Below are 19,562 nucleotides of genomic sequence, written 5' to 3' on the forward strand. Positions count from 1 at the left end.
TTAACGTAAATTTTTTTTTGTCACATTTGGTTTTTTTATTTGATAGAATTTGAAATAATTGAATCTTTTCTAGACTATACTTTTTAACCACAAAATTTATATCCTATTGACTAGCCTTGTTGTAACACCTTCCTGATTCTAGTTCATAAAAAGAGAAAAGAATATAATTTGAGACCCCCTTGAAGACCAAAATACTTACGTCAAACATTGGACTAAAAAAATTCGTTGAAATGAAGCTGATTATACTTTCAGGTTTAAAGAACATTTATTTCTCATTAAAAACCTTACAGTCACTTACATGAGAAATTAACAAATTTTATGTAGCTAGGTAATTCACAAGTTGTCCAATAGCCAGAACAAGCAGATGTACTTCTGCGGGAACCGTCCTAATTCATATTTGAATTTGATAATTTTATAGTTTCAAATCACAACAACAGACTAAAAACTAAGTAACTATTAAGTAATCCGGCTAGTTAAAACTACTGTGTATAGTTACAATTAATTATTATAGTATGGTTGTTTTGTCGGTAGGTAAGTAGCATCTGTGCAAACATAATAAGCAGGTAATTTGTACGATACGTCCAATTTCGTGACATTGCGCATGCGATAGTATGGCCGATATGAACGACTATAGGAATCGTCTGTTATACGAGCAATTTAGGTAATTTATGTAAAGTTGATCAAAGATGCCAATTATTTTAACTGAATTCTTCGAATACCTTTAGCTAATAAAGATATTCGAAGAATTTTAGACTTTTTTCTAGACTTTTATCTCGGATTTTCATTATAAAATCACTTTATGAATTTGTTTCCACTTTGGCTATGACATTGCATTCTAGATTTGCCCGAAAAGAAAGAAGATACAATATAAAAGTATCAGTTATGGCCTCAAGCTCACTTGTTCAACCGACTCGATAGCAGAAGACTTGTGCCATCAGAGTAGTTTGTTTTTTATATCTACAAAATTCCCTGTTTAGTGATGTGACACTAGATTAGATCTTAATTATTACATTCCATACTACAGACAACATTTTCATCATTGTATTACGACGATATTCAGAAACGACAGTGAAATGTTGTTGTTTGTAACGCCTCAGCATTTTATTTTAATTTTATTCAAAAGTACACATACAGGTTGCAGTCATTTAGAATAACAAAATACAAGTAAACAAAATGAATAGTATCTAGACTCTATTTAAAAAAGATTCAAAGATCATTTATTCACCGAGACAAGGTAATACAGCAAGGTAGTTGTTATAATAGTTACAGCTCAGCTCTCACCAGCAAAGCTAGTGTGTGATTATTACATTTTTTTATTGACCTATGCATAGTTAAAAAAAAATCAGTACTTTCCAACTACAAACAAAGAACAGATTACATATTAGATTTATTTTGTTTATTTGTATCCTATTGTATTGTAGTCTAAAGCCTTGTCCGTGAGCACTTATAATTTTGTCCAATGACCCCAAGCTACCCATCCTTATCGCTTTCGTGTAATCATTTTGCTGTCGCGCTCGGACACTCACTGCGGGCGCCCGTCGCACAGTCGCGACAGCAATATAATTACACGGGAGCGAGAAGGATAGGTAGCTTGGGGTCATTGGACAAAATTCTACGTGCTCACGGACCAGACTATAGTATGATGATTTGTTAGTAAACTTTTGACTTTGACTTCCAGTTCTTCCTGAGCATGGTATCGTGCACGCTGCCAGTGCCGGCCGGCATATTCGTGCCCGCCTTCAAGATGGGCGCGGCATTAGGCCGCTTGACGGGCGAGCTCATGCACTACTTCTGCCCGCTAGGGGTCGCTTACGGCGGGCACATACAGAAGATCCTGCCTGGTGAGATATCTAAATAATATAACTCAAAGATGACTGACATACAATAACATCGACAGTACATACAATTTACGACATCGACAAAAACTAATAACACCTCCATCCCGCCTTGAACTGTACTCATCGGGTCCACTTTCCATGTCAATCAAAATTTTTAATAAGCTTCCAATTTCGATAAAAAATAGACCCAAAGAATTAACATTTGTAAAAAAACTTCAAGAACTTTTAATTTCTAAACACTATTATGCTCTAAGTGAGTATCTCAACGATAAATTGCTGGGCTTTAACTTCTGACATCTTTCGGTTGATCTAGGGTGGTCCTCCTCTCTCCTAATTGCCGTGCCCTACAGGGCCCATAATGTTCTAACTTTAAGTACATAATGGATGCAATAAAATATTATATTGAGTATTGACTTACTGACTGACATAGTGATCTATCAACGCACAGCCCAAACCACTGGACGGATCGGGCTGAAGTTTGGCATGCAGGTAGATGTTATGACGTAGGCATCCGCTAAGAAAGGATTTTACGAAACTCCACCCCTAAGGGGGTAAAACGGGATCGACGCGTGCGAAGTCGCGGGCGGCCGCTAGTCTATCATAAAGGTAGCAGGAAGGCGCTGGATGCAGGCCGCTACCAACCATGCGATATGGAAATCATTAGGGCAGGCCTATGTTCAGCAGTGGGCAACTACAGGACGCAGCTGAAATGATGATGCTGAGCAGACTTGATACTCATAGTATAGGAGTGGGCGTATCCAGCTTTTGAGTCAGGATACAACCATTTTGCCCTCTGGGGCATTTTGACTCAAGGTGGAGGCGATGATCCAACTCTGTTTCAAACCCTGCCTGCTCCCACCACATGCGGTATGAGCATAGCTTTATCTATTGAAATACGTGACGACGAGTATCTTTTTCTCTGCCTACAAAATAGGCGTGACTGAATATTTAAGTCTGTCGTTTATAGTTGATGTATTCCAGCCACGTTAGCTACAGCGTGCATATACAGTAGTTATTGCTAGGCAAGATATACCGGACTTCACACAGTATAGCCACAAGCGTATCCAGCTTTTGGTTTAGGGATGAGTGGAGCATTTTGGTGCAGATTGGGACAAAACTGATTTTGAACCAGGTGTCCCCGCACTTAAGGAATAGAAAATAAGACCTGAGGTGGAATTGTGTAAAGCAATCGTTATTATTTGACAGTTCATAACGTACGATTATTCTGTCAAACGCTTTGTAAAACTGACTTTATCGTACGTTATGAATTGTCAAATGATTACGATTGCTTTACACAATTCCACCTCTGAGTTTTAAACGAGATTTGGCGTCCCAGTCAGTTTAATCCCTTTCACCACCACTTACAAGGCTGACTTAGATTTTATAATGAGGCGGAAGGTTTCCTACATCCTAGTGTAATTTAAACCCTATCACCACCACTTAAAGTCCTCTTTCCCTTGCAGGAGGATACGCGACGGTCGGCGCGGCGGCGTTCACGGGCGCCGTCACTCACACTGTATCCACCATCGTCATCGTCAGCGAGATGACGGGGCAGGTCAGTGTGACGTCACATGACTTACAGGCTTAATTAATTTTTAGTCGATTGATGACATTCTTAGGCTAGGATCAGAGGAAATACAAATGAGTAGGTCATCTTCATAGAAATTTAGCGGGGATTAGCGCGAGCGGGGAGCCAGTCGTGGTTGCGCCGAATTTTGTCAGTGTGTGCGTGCGCGCCGCATACGTATATTGGCGCGCTCACATACAAACCGCGCTCGGTGCGTTTCTATGAAGATGACCTACTCATTTGTATTTACTCTCCTAGGATGCACCATCTTACTTTAAACTCCAACTGTCAAACTCCATACAAAAACACCAGTTGTCGTTATGGTTCTGTCAAAATTAGGTGGTGCAACTCAGCCTAATTCTTGTATCATAACAGAAATAAAAACTTTTAATCGCTGTAAGCGTCTAATGATTTCATCATCAGGTCACTGCAGGCAGGAGCACGACCCTTTCTAGTTTACAAAATGGAGAATTTAGCATATTGAATGGGGCCACCCCACTCTTCTAGTGGACACTTGTGACATAATGTGACAATAATTATGTGAACGTCAAGCTTCCCCAACTCGTCTGATCAGCATAAAGTGTGTAGGAAAAAATCCTCTTACTTTTGACGCCTCCTAATTCCTAAGGCGATGAGCGCGTATTCTTTTTAAATAATGGCTGGCAACTTGTGATAACTGAGTTTGTTCCGGCCTTTCTTCTCAGCACTTGCCATATTATGTTTGTCTCGGAGCGCTGGTAGGGCCCAAAAGATAAGGAGACATGTAAAGTGCCCCATAAGGGCTACCTTTTTTATTTTTGACGTTCATAAGTGCCAAAATAGCTGACTAAGGCCCAGTTTTTTGATTCATAGTTAAAATAACAAATTGTTAAATTTTGCTACTAATGGTTAAATATTAACAAAATGTTAACTAATAGTTAAAAAATGTACTAAAAGTCAAGCTAACCATTGTTCGAAAAACATTTTTTTCTGAAATTTAACCACTTGTCACTTGACATCTGTCAAATTTGACTATTGGTTATTTTAACTACGAATCAAAAAACCGGGTCTAAGGCCCAGTTACTAACTATTAGTTAACATTTTGTTAATATTTAACCATTAGTAGCAAAATTTAACAATTTGTTATTTTAACTATGAATCAAAAAACTGGGTCTTAGACCCAGTTTTTTTATTCGTAGTTAAATTAACCAATAGTCAAATTTGACAGATGTCAGTTATGTTATTTTACAGTTAGTTACAGTTACAGTTATTTTAACTACGAATTAAAAAAGGGCCTTAGGGTATCGCGTAACAGAGGGTCATCCTCCACTTATATGACCTGATGTTTTTTTTTTATCCACAACGAGGAAGCTCTTGACCTGTATCTCACCTGATGGTAAGTGACGATCAGGCCGAAGGTGGAAGCGAGCTTCACCCGGAATCCTCAACCACGGAGGAACTGGCTATCTGACTATGTTGACTATATATTATGTGTCCAGGTCACGCACCTGCTGCCCATCATGGCGGCGGTTCTGTCAGCCAACGCGGTGGCGGCGCTGCTGCAGCCGTCCTGCTTCGACAGCATCATCCTCATCAAGAAGCTGCCCTACCTGCCCGACCTGCTGTCCTCGGCCAGCCGTGAGTCATCATCATCATCATTCCAGCCACAGGACGTCCACTGCTGAACATAGGCCTCCCCCAATGACTTCCACATCGTTGGTAGCTGCCTGCATCCAGCGCCTTCCTGCTACCTTTATCAGGTCAGTCCACCTCGTAGGTGGACGTCCCACGCTGCGTTTTCCGGTATGTGGCCTCCACTCCAGAACCTTGCTGCCCCATCGGCCGTCAGTTCTGCGTACTATGTGCCCTGCCCATTGCCACTTCAGGTTGCTAATCCGTCGGGCTATGTCAGTGACTTTAGTTCGTTTACGGATCTCCTCATTTCTGATTTGATCTCGTAAAGAAACACCGAGCATTTATTTATTTATTTAAGGACAACCAACAAAACATACACCATACATTCACAGTATCCTTATAAATAAATTAAGCTAAGGTGTTGCCTTAATTAAAGGTTGCCACGACATGCACCGAATGTTGGATAACAATAACGTTGCCAAAGTGCAATGACTAGACATCGGATTATATGCATTTGCATTATTGCATATGCAAACGCATATAATGCTATTTTTATAGCGTTATTGCATATTTTGGTACTTTTTCATTGACAGTGCTTATTTTAGTAAGTTTATACGTGTTAGACGTGTTGTACTTCGCCGCCGTCCCCACACCAAATATCAACACNTTTCATTGACAGTGCTTATTTTAGTAAGTTTATACGTGTTAGACGTGTTGTACTTCGCCGCCGTCCCCACACCAAATATCAACACATCGCCCTCGCACGCACTGCGAGAGCGCATTGAGAGCGATCCGTACCACTGTTGCCAGTCGGGTCTTGTCAGAAATTACCAGAAATATAAAAAATGTAACCTTTTTGAATAAAAAGTAACCTTCATCCGGGAGGGGGGGGGGGGGGTTGCGGAGCGAAAATGAATGACCATTCCATGAAGACCGAAAAGTGACCGGTCGTATAAAAACGTTTTCTGGATTTGCGTTTTATTATCGAAAAACATTCGCTAAAATTCATTTTTTTTTAACAAACAATAAATCAAATTCATGTTTAAATGCAGTTAAGACATAATTTTTAAATTGTCACTATTAATATTTTTTACTATATTTATATTGTCACAAGAATTACAACCAATAAGTACCTATATAATTAATTAATTATGTATTGTGAAAATAAAGTTCATTCTAATAATGTTTTTTTGATTGTGCATATTTTGTGCATATTTCGCCCTTTTTTTAGTGCATATTTGCATGCATATTTTGGCATTTTGATAGTGCATATAATCCGATGTCTAGCAATGACAGAATGCAAAACAATAAATAATTAACTAACCGTCGGAGTATACAATTCAGAAATTTGTTTTTTGAATTTACGTAGCGAAGATGACATATCGACGCTGGCCCCGGAAGAACGTGACAGGTTGCTAAATTGTGACTGAATCCTGTTGATAGAGGAGAAATGACCCAGATTTGTCCTAAAACCATTTGCTTTAAACGGCAGATACCTGGACAACCGAGCTAGTTTGAAGGGAACATTGAATTTAGTCTGTCCAATGAGATCAGGACAATCTATGTAACCATTTATTATTTTATACAGGAATAGACTATCCAATATTTTCCTGCGGTCTTCCAAGCTATTCAGTTTAAAATAATTTAGGCGTGTATTGTAGCTTGGGAGCTGTTTAGCTAATTTATGTTGATATGACAAATGCCAAAGAAATCTCTTTTGTATTGATTCAACTCTGCGTTTATGTATTTAATAATAATTAACTTTTAAAAAAAATAAAACCGACTTCAAATGCGTGAACACAAAAAAAAACTAAAAATTGAAAATATTGCGTATAAAAAAGTTCATCCCCAATTTTCCACCCTTGGGGGTGAAATATTTTCTTCAAATTCGCATGAAACCACCCTTTTGATAATACCTATTCAACAAAAAAATAATCGTTCAAATTGATTTATAATCGGCGTAGATATTGCTTTAAAAAAAAGTTCATCCCCAATTTTCCACCCTTGGGGATTGTTTTTTCTATTATTAAATTTAAATGGGACCACCCTTGAGGTATTACCTATACGCAGAAAAAAGATTTGTTCAAATCGGTTCATAATTGGCGGAGTTATCGCGTAACAAACATAGAAAAAAAAAAACATACGGGTCGAATTGAGAACCTCCTCCTTTTTTGAAGTCGGTTGAAAAGGAGTCCAAACGACACTACCATACTCTAATCCCGACCGAACCAGTGAGTTGAAAACAGCAAACGAAATGAAAACAGCAATTGAAAACAGCGAACAAAAAAAAACAGCAAAAGAAACATAGATCGAGAAATTGAAATTAATATTCAAGTGCATACATTTTTTCAAGGATTACTATTGTCAGCAACAAAATGTCCCGACGAGGATGGGATTCGAACCCACGCGTGCAGAGCACATTGGATTAGCAGTCCAACGCCTTAACCTCTCGGCCACCTCGTCTTGTGGGTAGTCGGAGAAATAGTGCAGGCTCTACGGTGCGAGTAATAAATCACATCGCGATATGCATTTGAATGCACATTAAGAATTGAATTTGTTATTTATTTAGATGTAATATTGCAGTATAGTGTGCTATTGCAGGCATTTTATTGCATTAAAAATGTTTTAAAGACTGAAACGTATTTGAGAGTAAAATTCACGTAGGTACAGTCACGGAATGAAAAGGTTCGTCAGTTTTCAAATTGATTCCTTCAACGAATCGCGAGCACATATTACCTTTTGAAACTATGTTACAGAATAATCTCGAGTTAGAGAAAATAATCTTTAACTGTTCTTCAGTAAAGTTCAAAATTATTCAGATCAAAGTTGTTTGATGATTTAACTTGTCAAGAAGATTATTATGATTGATAAACTAAAACCTTCTTGTTGGTTCAACCTGCCATTATCTATTAAATAAAAAAACTACATTTTGTAACATTGCACTGATGGGATAGAAAAATAAACAAGCAAAACCTTATTCGTTAGCAAACGTCATATTTATTTAAATGTTAGCAGCAATGTTTCTTGCACTGTTATGTTGGCAAGTTTGACTCTTACAGTACCTAGTGCAAGCGAAAACCGACACTAAGGTGACGAACCTTTTCATTCCGCGACTGTACATGTTATTGATTTTGTGTTCGAATATGAAATGAATGAATGAATGAATGAAAGGTCACTCATATTATGCCATGCCCTATTAGCCCTGAGGCCTAGAAAGATCGCTAGTTCAATCCTCGTCGATCGCTGGTCAATTTTAGTACACTCAATTCTAATGCAAGCATAAAGTTTTAGGATCGACAAATCGCTGATTGAAAAATTTAGATCCCGGTGTCAACATTGCAATTAAAATTTTTAATGACTTATAATTTAATTAATGGAATATTTACACTTAAACACGTCATATCCAAATAAATCGGTATGTTTTAAAAATCAGATTCTAACTTATTTTCCAATAAATCAAGCTTGTTTGAAATTGGAACCTGGAACAAAATGTCCGACGAGGATGGGATTCGAACCCACGCGTTCAGAGCACATTGGATTAGCAGTCCAACGCCTTAACCTCTCGGCCACTTCGTCTCATACGCATAAGAGATAAATACACCCAACCCATGCAAAGGCTGTGTTTTCTTTACTTTTTATTATTGTTTTATTTCCTTTTTGCTGCTGCTGTTAAGTCTCTATCGACTAGTGGATTAATACAAGGAGCATAGTAATGATTCTGTCTAGTAGTATAACTAATATCGAGACACTTTTTCTTTAGAATCTCCTGCAGTCTCAATTTGTTTAAAAGCGTTCTCTTTCTAGTCATTAAAATGCATAAAATTATCAACCTCGAGGGCATCAGAATCAAAATCATAGTGGGTTAGTGAAACTCTGTGTAAAAGTGTATGGGCATGCCGGATTAATTACGCCGGTACATGTGAGAGCTACGTACCATGCCCATACACTTCACCACCGGGTACCCGGCGCCGGTTAGCCGGCAACCGGGACATGTGAAAAGGGCCTTACGAGTCGGAAATGTCTCAAAACAATCTGAAACTTAAAAACTTTATAACAGAACGTATAATAAATCAACGCAATAACTTTAATTACACATTTCAATTTCCTAGGCATGTACGACATCTGCGTGGAAGACTTCATGGTGCGCGACGTGAAGTACATCTGGAACCGCATGACCTTCCAGCAGCTAAAGGACCTTCTCAAGGAGAACAAGGTAGCCATCATCATCATCATCATTTCAGCCATAGGACGTCCACTGCTGAACATAGGACTTCCCAATGATTTTATTAGAGACAGCAAGGTTCTGGAGGCCGCGTACCGAAAAACGCAGCGTGGGACGTCCACCCACAAGATGTACCGACGACATCATAAAAGTAGCAGGAAGGTGCTGGACGCAGGCCGCTACCAATCGAACAAAATGGAAATCATTGGGGGAGGCCTATGGTTGAAATGATGATGAATGATTTCCGTAAAAATCGTTACCAAGCGGTAAAGGCCTGTCAGTACTACCGGTGAGAGATCGTTGGTCCACCTTGTGAGTGGACTTCCTTTCGCTTTCTGGTACGCCGCCTCCACTCCAGAATTTGCTGCCCCATCAGCCGTCAGTTCTGCTTTTTCAGCATTGTTCTCCTGAAGCAGTGGTAGGGTTTAACTAGAAGGTGTTTTTTTATCCACAACGAAGAATCTATTTTTAAAAGCTTTAACGCATGGAACCCTGAGGCCCAGAACACACGGTGAAACGCAATTGCAACGAAACTGCAACTTCTAGTTACTTTTGAGTTGCATCTAAGTTTCTGCCATAGATTCCGTTGAGAGACCACACATGACGCGACCTTTTCAAACCGTTTTGAAACGCTTTGCAAATCAGTCGCATTGAAACTGTCGTGCAGTAAACTCGCGTTGCATTTCATTCATTGGATTTGGCGTCTTTTGTACAAAATGGCTGACGACGAACAAAAAAACATTACATTTGTGTTAGAGGTGGAAAAGTATCCTTGCTTGTATAATACCACACTATCAAGCTACTCTCGCTCTCGAAGAACTCATTTTACAGACAAATCATTTTCTGTTCTCAAAGAAAACCGAAATGATTGTGGTTGCAGCGTGTGTGGAAAATGGTTGAAACTGGTTTCAAATCAATAATTTCAAAAGGGTTTCGTTGCAGTTGCGTTTCACCGTGTGTTCTGGGCCTAAGTGGTCGCATGAGATCGTGATTACAATTGATTTACTATAGTGTCTCGATTCGGTGGTGCTTCAAGGTTTAATAAATCATTTTATGACTTGTATGCCTTAATTGCAGACAATCAAGAGCTTCCCCTTAGTGGACAGTCCAGCATCAATGGTACTCCTCGGCTCCATCCACCGCTGGGAGCTGGTGAAGGTGATCGAGCGGCAGGTGGGCCGCGAGCGCAGGCTGCAGGTCGCCGCGCTCTGGCTGCGGGAGGCCGAGCTCCGGAGGAGGGACGAGGAGGCTTCCAGGAGGGGCAGGAGACCTTCAAGGTTTGAGGTGAGTGACGTCACAGCTCCTGCAGGTACCCAGCTGTCAAAGATCAACAGGGTTTTAGGAGGGAAGAGACGAGGAAGCTTCTAGGAGAGGCAGAAGACCTAGATTTGAGGTGAGAACTAATGCAGGTCCCACAGTATGGCTGAGAGACGAATGACGCCTTCAGGAGAGACATTAGGTCGCCAAGACACGTAGGAGACCTTCAAAAGCTGCAGCAGGCATCCAGGAAAAGCAAGAAATAGGCAGAAGACCTTCTAGATTCGAGGTAAGAGCTTCTGCAGGTCCTGTAATATGGCTGCTAAACAAGGACGCCTCCAAGAGAGACTGTAAGTCGCACAGGAGGGGTAGGAGGCCTTCATAAGTGGCTGGAGGCATCCAGGAGGAGCACGAGGCCGGCGGGAAGCCACCAGGAGGGATAAGAGACCGCCAATAGAAGCAAGGGGACTCCTAAGTCTTCAGAAGGAGCAGGAAGCCTTTAGGAAAGACAGTAGACTTCCAGTACGAGCAGAAGACTTTCAGGGAAGGTAGGAGACCTTCCAGAGTGAGAGTACTTTAGGTCTCGCTTGGTTCCATCCTCCGCTGGGAGCTGGTGAAGGTGATCGAGCGGCAGGTGGGCCGCGAGCGCAGGCTGCAGGTCGCCGCGCTCTGGCTGCGGGAGGCCGAGCTCCGGAGGAGGGACGAGAAGGCTTCCAGGAGGGGCAGGAGGCCTTCCAGGTTTGAGGTGAGTGACGTCACAGCTTCTGCAAGTACCCAGTTTTCAAGGATGAAGAGGCTTTTAGAAGGAGAGAGACGAGGAAGCTTCGAGGAGGGGCAGGAGACCTTCTAGGTTTGAGGTGAGAGCTCATGCAGGTCCGGTAATACGGCTGAGAGACGAAAACGCCTCCAGAAGAGACATTAGGTCGCCAAGACACGTAGGAGACCTTCAAAAGCTGCAGCAGGGGCAGGAGACCTTCTAGATTCGAGGTAAGAGCTCGTGCAGGTCTTGTGATATAGCAGAAAGACGAAGACGCCTCCAGGAGAGACAAGTCGCCAAGATGGGTAGGAGACCTTCAAAAGCGGCAGGAGGCATCCAGGAGGAGCGAGAGGCCGTCAGGAAGCTTCCAGGAGAGATAGTAGACCGCCAAGAGAAGCAGGAGGATTCTGGATGTCTTCAGAAGGACCAGGAGGCTTCCAGGAAAGACAGTAGGCTTCCAGGACCAGCAGAAGGCCTCCAGGAGTAGCAAGAGACCTTCCAGGTTCGATGTGAGGTTTCTCCAGGTCCCGCTCGGTTCCATCCATCGCTGGGAGCTGGTTAAAGTGATCGAGCGGCAGGTGGGCCGCGAGCGCAGGCTGCAGGTCGCCGCGCTCTGGCTGCGGGAGGCCGAGCTCCGGAGGAGGGATGAAGAGGCTTCTAGGAGGGGCAGGAGACCTTCTAGGTTTGAGGTGAGAGCTCATGCAGGTCCGGTAATACGGCTGAGAGACGAAAACGCCTCCAGAAGAGACATTAGGTCGCCAAGACGGCTAGGAGACCTTCAAAAGTGACAGGAGACATCCAGGAGGAGCAAAAGACGGCAGGAAGCCACCAAGAGGGAGCCAAGAGAAGCAGGGGGACTCCAAGTGAAGAAAGTCTTCAGAAGGAGAGCAGGAGGCCTCCAGGAAAGACAGTAGGCCTCCAGCACCAGCAGAAGACCTTCAGAAAGGGCAGGAAGCCTTCCAGGTTCATGGAGGAAACCATCAATGAAACAGGAGGCCTCCAGGAGGGGCAGCAAGTCTTCAAGAGTAGGAGGCTTTCTAGGTTTGAGGTGAGAGATCATGCAAGTCATGTGATATGGCTAAGAGACGAGGATGTCTCTCCAGAAGAAGCAGGTTCCACGTGAGGCAGAGGCCTTCTGGAGGAGCGTTCCAGGAGAGACAGTAGGCCTCCAGGATGCGCAAGAGGAATCCAAGAGGTGCTGGACGCTTCCAGCAGGAAGAGGAGGCCTTCAGTAAGGACAGAAGTTATTTTCCCGCCATTATGATTTCTTTTCCAAACTAACTTACCTATTTCACCCCTTCAAGTCTTCTTTCTACGATCCAAATTAGCCTAAGTCCACCTCCATCAAGATACATACGTCAGACTAAGCTAACCACTTGCTTCAGGTGACGCCGGCGCCCGACATGCTGCAAGTGCCGGGTTCGGGCATGACGCGCGGCTCGTCGCTCACCACGCAGGACCAGGGCGGACTTATACCAGGTCAGTATTCAAGTATTTGCTGCTATTTGCTTTTGTGATGACCAAAAGCACATCTTCAGGTCGATACTAATAAGATCTACTTTAGTTTGACAGTATTTTAAGTTATGACATATTGCAAAAAAAAAATTAATAGGATGGGTGTTTGTCAAACGTCATGTACTTGTAATAGAGTTCATTTTACAACATAAGGTGAAGTCTAATATGCTGTATAGAAATCTAAAGGTACTCACTCATTTGGAGCATTTGTCTGTATTCACAAACGATACTTGCTTAAGTGAAGCAGCGTATCAAACGCACAGCGTTGAATAGAGCTCTGTGATTGGTTCGTGTGTCACAATGAGCGACCACGCACACTGTGAGACCTAATAGTAATGTTTGTGAATACGGACGGGCGTAGGATATCAGTGAGCGATATAAACCGACCATTACAGTGTTACAGCCTGTAATGTTACGGATACGAGCCTCCAATACGAGCATCTCAAACCAATTCAAAATGCAAACACTAAATCAGCGAAGGGACTTGCTTGACCTGGTTTTTCTCCATAACATCATGAGAAGTAGGGTTGACAGCAGCCAACTCCTGAGTAAATTTAATCTTCGCGTACCACGCACGATCCCCCGCAAGCCGATCTCACCCTTTAGTGCCCCCCATCGCAAAACCGTCCTGGGTAGGAGCTCCACAATTCCTCGTCTATGCAAGTTATTGAATGAGCACAGTGTGGCGGTGGATTTATTCTTTGATAGCCGTCAACAGTTTAGAAAGGCAGTCATGGAGACTTTTGAACATGTTTGAATGAGTTGTAAATTGTAATGATTAACAGACTTTTTATTGTTTTCTTTTCTTTTCCTTTAAATAATTAGCAAACATTAAATATTATGTAAGCGGTGTTTACCTTAATATAGCTATACATTTACATTATTGAATTGTCAAAGTGTCTGTGCAAATATTGATGTAATAGTTGATGGTGAACCTAAATAAATAAATAAATAAATAAATACACTTCAAACCAGGGAGTCAATATTATAATAGAGATCAAGATCAAATTGAAAGAAAGGTTACTTTTTTTTTTCTTTTTTTAATATGATCTTTTGTTCATGCCTTGCAAAAGGTGCTCCAGTTGCAAGACGGTGTGCTATTTTCTGGATATAAGTTGGATTACATTCTATTTGTTGAATTTTTTTAGGTGATTTACAATATAGGTGATGAATTTTTGAAAGCTTTTAAAGGTTACATTACAAGAGTGCACGTTCAAACATTATTTCGTCTGTTTCACCAGCGCCAGGCCAGCTGTTCCGTCCGAAGTCGATCCTCAAGAAGACGAACTCCTTCACGTTATCCCGCGGACTGGGCTCGCCTGCCGCTCTCACGCCCACCTCGCCTCAACCTTCGGTCTACACCACCGTCACCGGAGCGGAGACCAGGTCAGAACTTAGCTTGAAATGTACTGTTGGATTCTGAACCTTATTACAGTGTAGGACAAAAACCTTATGTAGACAATCAAAAGTTAACCTCACCTCAACCTTCCGTCTACACCACCGTCACCGGAGCGGAGACCAGGTCAGAACCAAGCTTAGTTTCGCCTTTTGAACCTTGTTATGGCTACAGAACCAAAACCTTAGTTGGTAACAGTCCAAAGTTAACTTTGCTAATAGTCGGTCTACATGATTGTCACTGGAGCGAAGACCAGGTCAGAACCAAGCTTAGTTTTAATGTGGCATTGCATTTCAAAGGTTATTACAGTGGTTATTTGGACACAGTCAAAAGTTAACCTCATCTCAATCTTCGGTGTACACCACTTTAACTGGAGCGGGGATCAGGTCAGAACAGTTTGGGAATAGATGGTTTTCCACCTTAAACGACAGAAATAAAGTTCCCATCGCGATGATACCTTACAGTCAGCGGCAAACAGTACTTACTTATTCCAATCTATCTAAATCTAAAAATATAGGTGACTGACATAGTGATCTATCAACGCACAGCCCAAACCACTGGACGGATCGGGCTGAAATTTGGCATGCAGGTAGATGTTATGGCGTAGGCATCCGCTAAGGAAGGATTTTATGAAATTCCACCCCTAAGGGGGTAAAACGGGATCCACGCGTACGAAGTCGCGGGCGGCCGCTAGTGAATAATATGTGTGTATTTAAAAAATAAGTTCTTGCAGTAATACAGAATTTAATACGCAGGTATAGGCCATACCTCATCGCCAGAAAACAACGGCAAGATATACGGTACCTCACTTATGAATGACTACTGTTGCTGTAGACTTATTCTAGTAGCAGAAGCACACAGTACGATACTATATTTAGATGATGTTTTGAGCTGGTAGGAGTAGTAAAAGTATTTACTTATTTAGGCGAAGCATTGATCATTAGTGTAAGGTTTTTTGTAAATTAACAGACTTGTTTTTATTTCAATTTATTGGTGTAGTGAACACGGTAAGAGCGTCATTAGTATTAGCATGTTTTCGGCATTTACTAAATGTACATTCATAAAGCGTAAAACTGAGCAAATTTCTGCAGTAGTGAAGCGGTGGAGGGAATGGTGCGTGCCTGGTACGTCTAACTTTAAGCGGGTTTTCCACTGCGAACGGAGCGAGCCCATTAACAACTCCGTTTACCTCGCAATACAAAAATGCAAACATCTGTTTTCATCAACAAAAAGTCGAGCTAAAATGACAAACGGGGAAAAATGAGCTCGTTTATCATATCGATATTCTCGAACTTTTTTTCTGTGGAAAAGCAATCTCATTTTATGTACACAAAGACAGAGCTAGATATTCCTAGTTAATTTCTCTTTGGCGGTGGAAAACCGGCTTTATATGTATGCCGTGGCAGCTTTCATTCTGTAGGATCCGACTCAGTAGTGCGCTATGCTTGTAGGATATGTTGTTAACTGATGGGGTTATGTCATCATTACAGGATCCGCGCAGCCTTCGAGGCGATCTTCAAGCGGTCGTCGATGCTACAAGACGTGGAGGGCGGGCTCACGCCGCTCCCTCGCAGTCCCTCCATCAACAAGAAAGTGCAGCTGGTGAGTCATCATCAAGCCTCCATAAGGCTGTCCCAAGCATCCCCCCAAGGAATCATCATCATCATCATCATCATTTCAGCCATAGGACGTCCACTGCTGAACATAGGCCTCCCCTAATGCTTTCCACGTTGATCTATTGGTAGCGGCCTGCATCCAGCGCTTCCCTGCTACCTTTACCTGCTATCTTTCCCCAAGGAGTGCCAGCAAGCAAAACCTCCCGTTTCTTCATGCAACTCATTCTTTTCGTGTCGACAACAAATCTACACAGTGGCAGCCCAAAACTCCGCCACGAGGGTGGCGTTGCCAGCAGCACTCATCAAATCCTCCTGAGTGCATGCAACTCCTGCCTGCTTAAGATGTCCGGTTTTACGACAAATGTGACTGAACTGCAACCTGATCGAGTTAATTGCGCACCATGACAGCCATGACGTGATGACATCGCCGCTCTGGTACGAACGGGGCGAACGCGGAGTGCGAGAGAGAGTCGCATTTCAGCTAAGTGTGCATTAAGTCAATCGGGTTGTATTGTCTTTCTTTTTTATGTGACAGGAGGCAAACGAGCAGACGGATCACCTGATTGTAAGTGATTACCGTCACCCATAGACACCCGCAGACCCAGTCTTCATTGTCTTCACTTTAACCACAAAACGTTGCTGCTGACCACTGCTGAACAGTATTGGTTACAAGAGTACAACCCTCACTATTATCATCATTAGGATATTCCGTTTCCACTAACAGTCTGCGTGGCCCTTTCTAATTTACCATAGAAAATGGGAGATTTGGCGTACACTCCTCACTCTAGCTAAATGAGTAGGGGAGACCACGACAATATCACTTTACACTTTACACAATTATCCTCATTTCAGCCGATGGTAGTCCTTTCTTAACCTCCCCCAAGAATCGCAAAAAAGCACGATCTCTCGCGTTTTTCATCGCGCCCCTCCTAGCTACCTTCTTGAGGCCGTTGATTCAAAGCCCACACCGTACCATTTATTATTCCACTAACTTTCCGCCCGCGGCTTCGCCCGCGTAAAATTTTGTCTGTCACTGGAAAACATTATCGCGCGCGTCCCTGTTTCAAAAACCGGGATAAAAACTATCCTATGTCTTTTTCCGGGAGTCGAACTATCTCTATACCAAATTTCATCAAGATCGGTTCAGTGGTTTAGGCGTGAAAGAGAGACAGACAGACAGAGTTACTTTCGCATTTATAATATTAGTATAGATCATACATTTATATTAAACTAGCTGACCCGGCGAACTTTGTTCCGCCTTAATGGCAATAAATAAGCAGACTTTTTTCTTAATTTCGAACGGGACAAAAAGTATCCTATGTCCTTCTCCTGGCTCTAAACTACCTCTCTGACAATTTTCAGCTAAATCGGTTCAGCCGTTCTTGAGTTATAAGTGGAGTAACTAACACGACTTTCTTTTATAATATAGATAGATTCATCGTTACTTGTTCCGTAGCCTCGCGAGCGCGTGTGCGACATGTCTCCGGAGGACCAGAAGGCGTGGCAGCAGCTGGAGATGGCCAAGGAGGTGGACTTCGACAAAATGCTCCATCTGGCGCGCAAGAGAGACCTGGTGAGGACACCTCATCATCATCATCATTATCATCATCATTTCAGCCACAGGACGTCCACTGCTGAACATAGGCCTCCCCCAATGATTTCCACAATGGCCTGCATCCAGCGCCTTCCTGCTGCCTTTGTGAAGTCGTAGGTCCACCTTATGGGTGGGCGTCTTACGCTGTGCTTTTCGGTACGTAGCCTCCACTTCAGAACTTTGCTGCCCCAAGGACACTTGTAGGCCTAAAAAGCTGTAGCGCACCACAATAAAAGTTTATGAGGAATTCTTATCGGTTTTGTTCGACAATCCCATACATTTGTCGTTTAAAAACGTTGATAACATTTTATCATAGCGCGCATGACATAGGTAAATATAGCATTGATTGTATTGCATCTAAAACCGTATTACGATAAAATCTATTGTAATCTTTTACCGATTTTGGTTGTCGTGATATATGTGCTTTAGGGTGTCCCTTATATGGCCGAAAAAAAATTTTTTTTAGATATTGAAATGCATACCCCCTATTTCTTTTCGTACTACTCAGACATACTTAAATACAAAATTTCATCTTCCTACGTCAACATTAACCCGTGCCGACCGAGCTCTGAAGATTTTGAAAAATGCTGGTTTTACCCCTTTCGTTATGTAGCTAAATCAATTAAAATATTTAATTTTTATAAAATATTTATAAAAAGAAGATAACATTACAGATCAGACAATATATTTTACTTTTGAGGGACCCTTTTTTACATTCTGGATATAGATTTCCATGCTCCTGAATATTGGCCTGATTTTTGCTACACTGTGCGAAGCAAAAAAAGCTTTTGCTCTTCCTTTGCAGTGATCAAACCATGAAAATCTTGCATAAGCTTTATAGCCCTTTCAGCTGTATCATTAACTACCCTTAAAGAAAGCACTTTTTTGCCTTTAAATAGGCAACATCTTTATCTCATATAGAAATGTGTCTCAGGGGGAAATTATTATCAATTTTCAATCGACAAAATAAATTTATACTCTTGACAGAAACAAAACCACTCAATGGTTTTCCAGCAACAATAAATAAGGCAGTATTATTATCAATTCATTAAAAACAGGATAAAAAATTAGTACAATGTCCTATTTACCATAGAAATAATCATACCTTCTTCAGATGGAATGTATCTCTTCCCAGAATCATACATACTCTCTCTTTGTACTTTTGCGACAATATTGACGGTGTTTGTTCATTGCCTTCATCATCAAAGAGTGATAAAACGGCAATTTCTTCTGATATGAAGTACCAAAGATGTTGACTAAACTTGCTCAGGGCTGCCTTGGAAATCAATTTGTCAACACTCTCATATACCTTTTGGGAAGTGGATGTCAAGAGTGCCTTAAGGCTTTCCTCAGAGCTGGTAAGCTGGTCGTGATGTCCTTGCGTTTGTATAGAATCTTGCGTAGTAAGAGATGACGATAAACCTCCGAAACATATTTGCTCTATTTTTTATTTATTTATTTGTTTAATTTTCTTTGTCTTGCACTTTCTACTTTCTTAACTAACTTTTTGTCTACACCTTAACACTCTGGACGCCTTAGTTTTATTTGATTTTGTTAAAATATTTTATTTATTTTTAAATCCTCCTCACCGCGGCGCGTATAAATCTTGATTTATTTTAAATATTTTTTCTTGCAACTCCCTCCAAGCATGGTGAAAATACACAAGTTTTTTTACACAGTTAGGTTCTGGTAGGATTTATAGCTTTTCCCAAAATATAATACACTCCCGAATGATGAGATTATAGCTTTCAATAATATTTAATTAACTTCGCAAAATATGTTAAAAATACTGCAAAAACTTGACGGTTAACGGTAACTTTGTGCCTATTATTTGATAAATTTACATCCCCGACTAAGAAAATACTTTTTTTATTGCTTTTTAATTCCACAGCCATCTTCTAAATGTCAAACAATAGGTGTTAATCACGAGATTAATTGAGAACAAATGACAAATACCGCGAATACGCACCGCTACTGCCGCGCAACATGTTTCGATGCAAGTCGGCACGGGTTATCGTACTCCAAATAAGGTAAAAATTTATTTCCGAGTGTTTTAGAGGCAAAAAAACAAAACTAAGACCTATGCGTTACAAATTTAAAACTTTGAAAAATAAGGGACACCCTAATGTGCTTATAGTCTAAAATCGAAAAAGTGCCTCGATTAATTCTTTTTTTTTTTTATGCAT

At 41.5% G+C, this 19,562-nt stretch overlaps 1 protein-coding gene and 2 non-coding genes across 4 annotated transcripts in view; 1 reads left to right on the forward strand and 2 right to left on the reverse strand.

Moving 5' to 3' along the window:
- The window catches only part of ClC-a (chloride channel protein 2), a 35,432-nt gene that overhangs the window by 10,848 nt on the left and 5,022 nt on the right, over positions 1-19,562 (forward strand). For both annotated transcript variants that reach the window (XM_028323540.1, XM_028323539.1), the window contains exons 7-15: positions 1,679-1,841; positions 3,302-3,393; positions 4,884-5,022; positions 9,129-9,232; positions 10,319-10,525; positions 12,641-12,734; positions 14,012-14,156; positions 15,657-15,768; positions 17,239-17,355. In XM_028323540.1, the coding sequence (XP_028179341.1) occupies positions 1,679-1,841; positions 3,302-3,393; positions 4,884-5,022; positions 9,129-9,232; positions 10,319-10,525; positions 12,641-12,734; positions 14,012-14,156; positions 15,657-15,768; positions 17,239-17,355 (1,173 nt within the window). The remainder of the gene's footprint in view (positions 1-1,678; positions 1,842-3,301; positions 3,394-4,883; positions 5,023-9,128; positions 9,233-10,318; positions 10,526-12,640; positions 12,735-14,011; positions 14,157-15,656; positions 15,769-17,238; positions 17,356-19,562) is intronic.
- On the reverse strand, positions 7,401-7,482 carry TRNAS-GCU (transfer RNA serine (anticodon GCU)). Its single transcript has one exon. It is a non-coding gene; the product is annotated as a tRNA-Ser (tRNA).
- On the reverse strand, positions 8,514-8,595 carry TRNAS-GCU (transfer RNA serine (anticodon GCU)). The gene has a single exon. It is a non-coding gene; the product is annotated as a tRNA-Ser (tRNA).

The sequence above is a fragment of the Ostrinia furnacalis genome, unplaced genomic scaffold (assembly GCF_004193835.3).
Source record: "Ostrinia furnacalis isolate ACB-3 unplaced genomic scaffold, ASM419383v2 OfSCF0641, whole genome shotgun sequence".
Classification (NCBI taxonomy): Eukaryota; Metazoa; Arthropoda; class Insecta; order Lepidoptera; family Crambidae; genus Ostrinia; species Ostrinia furnacalis.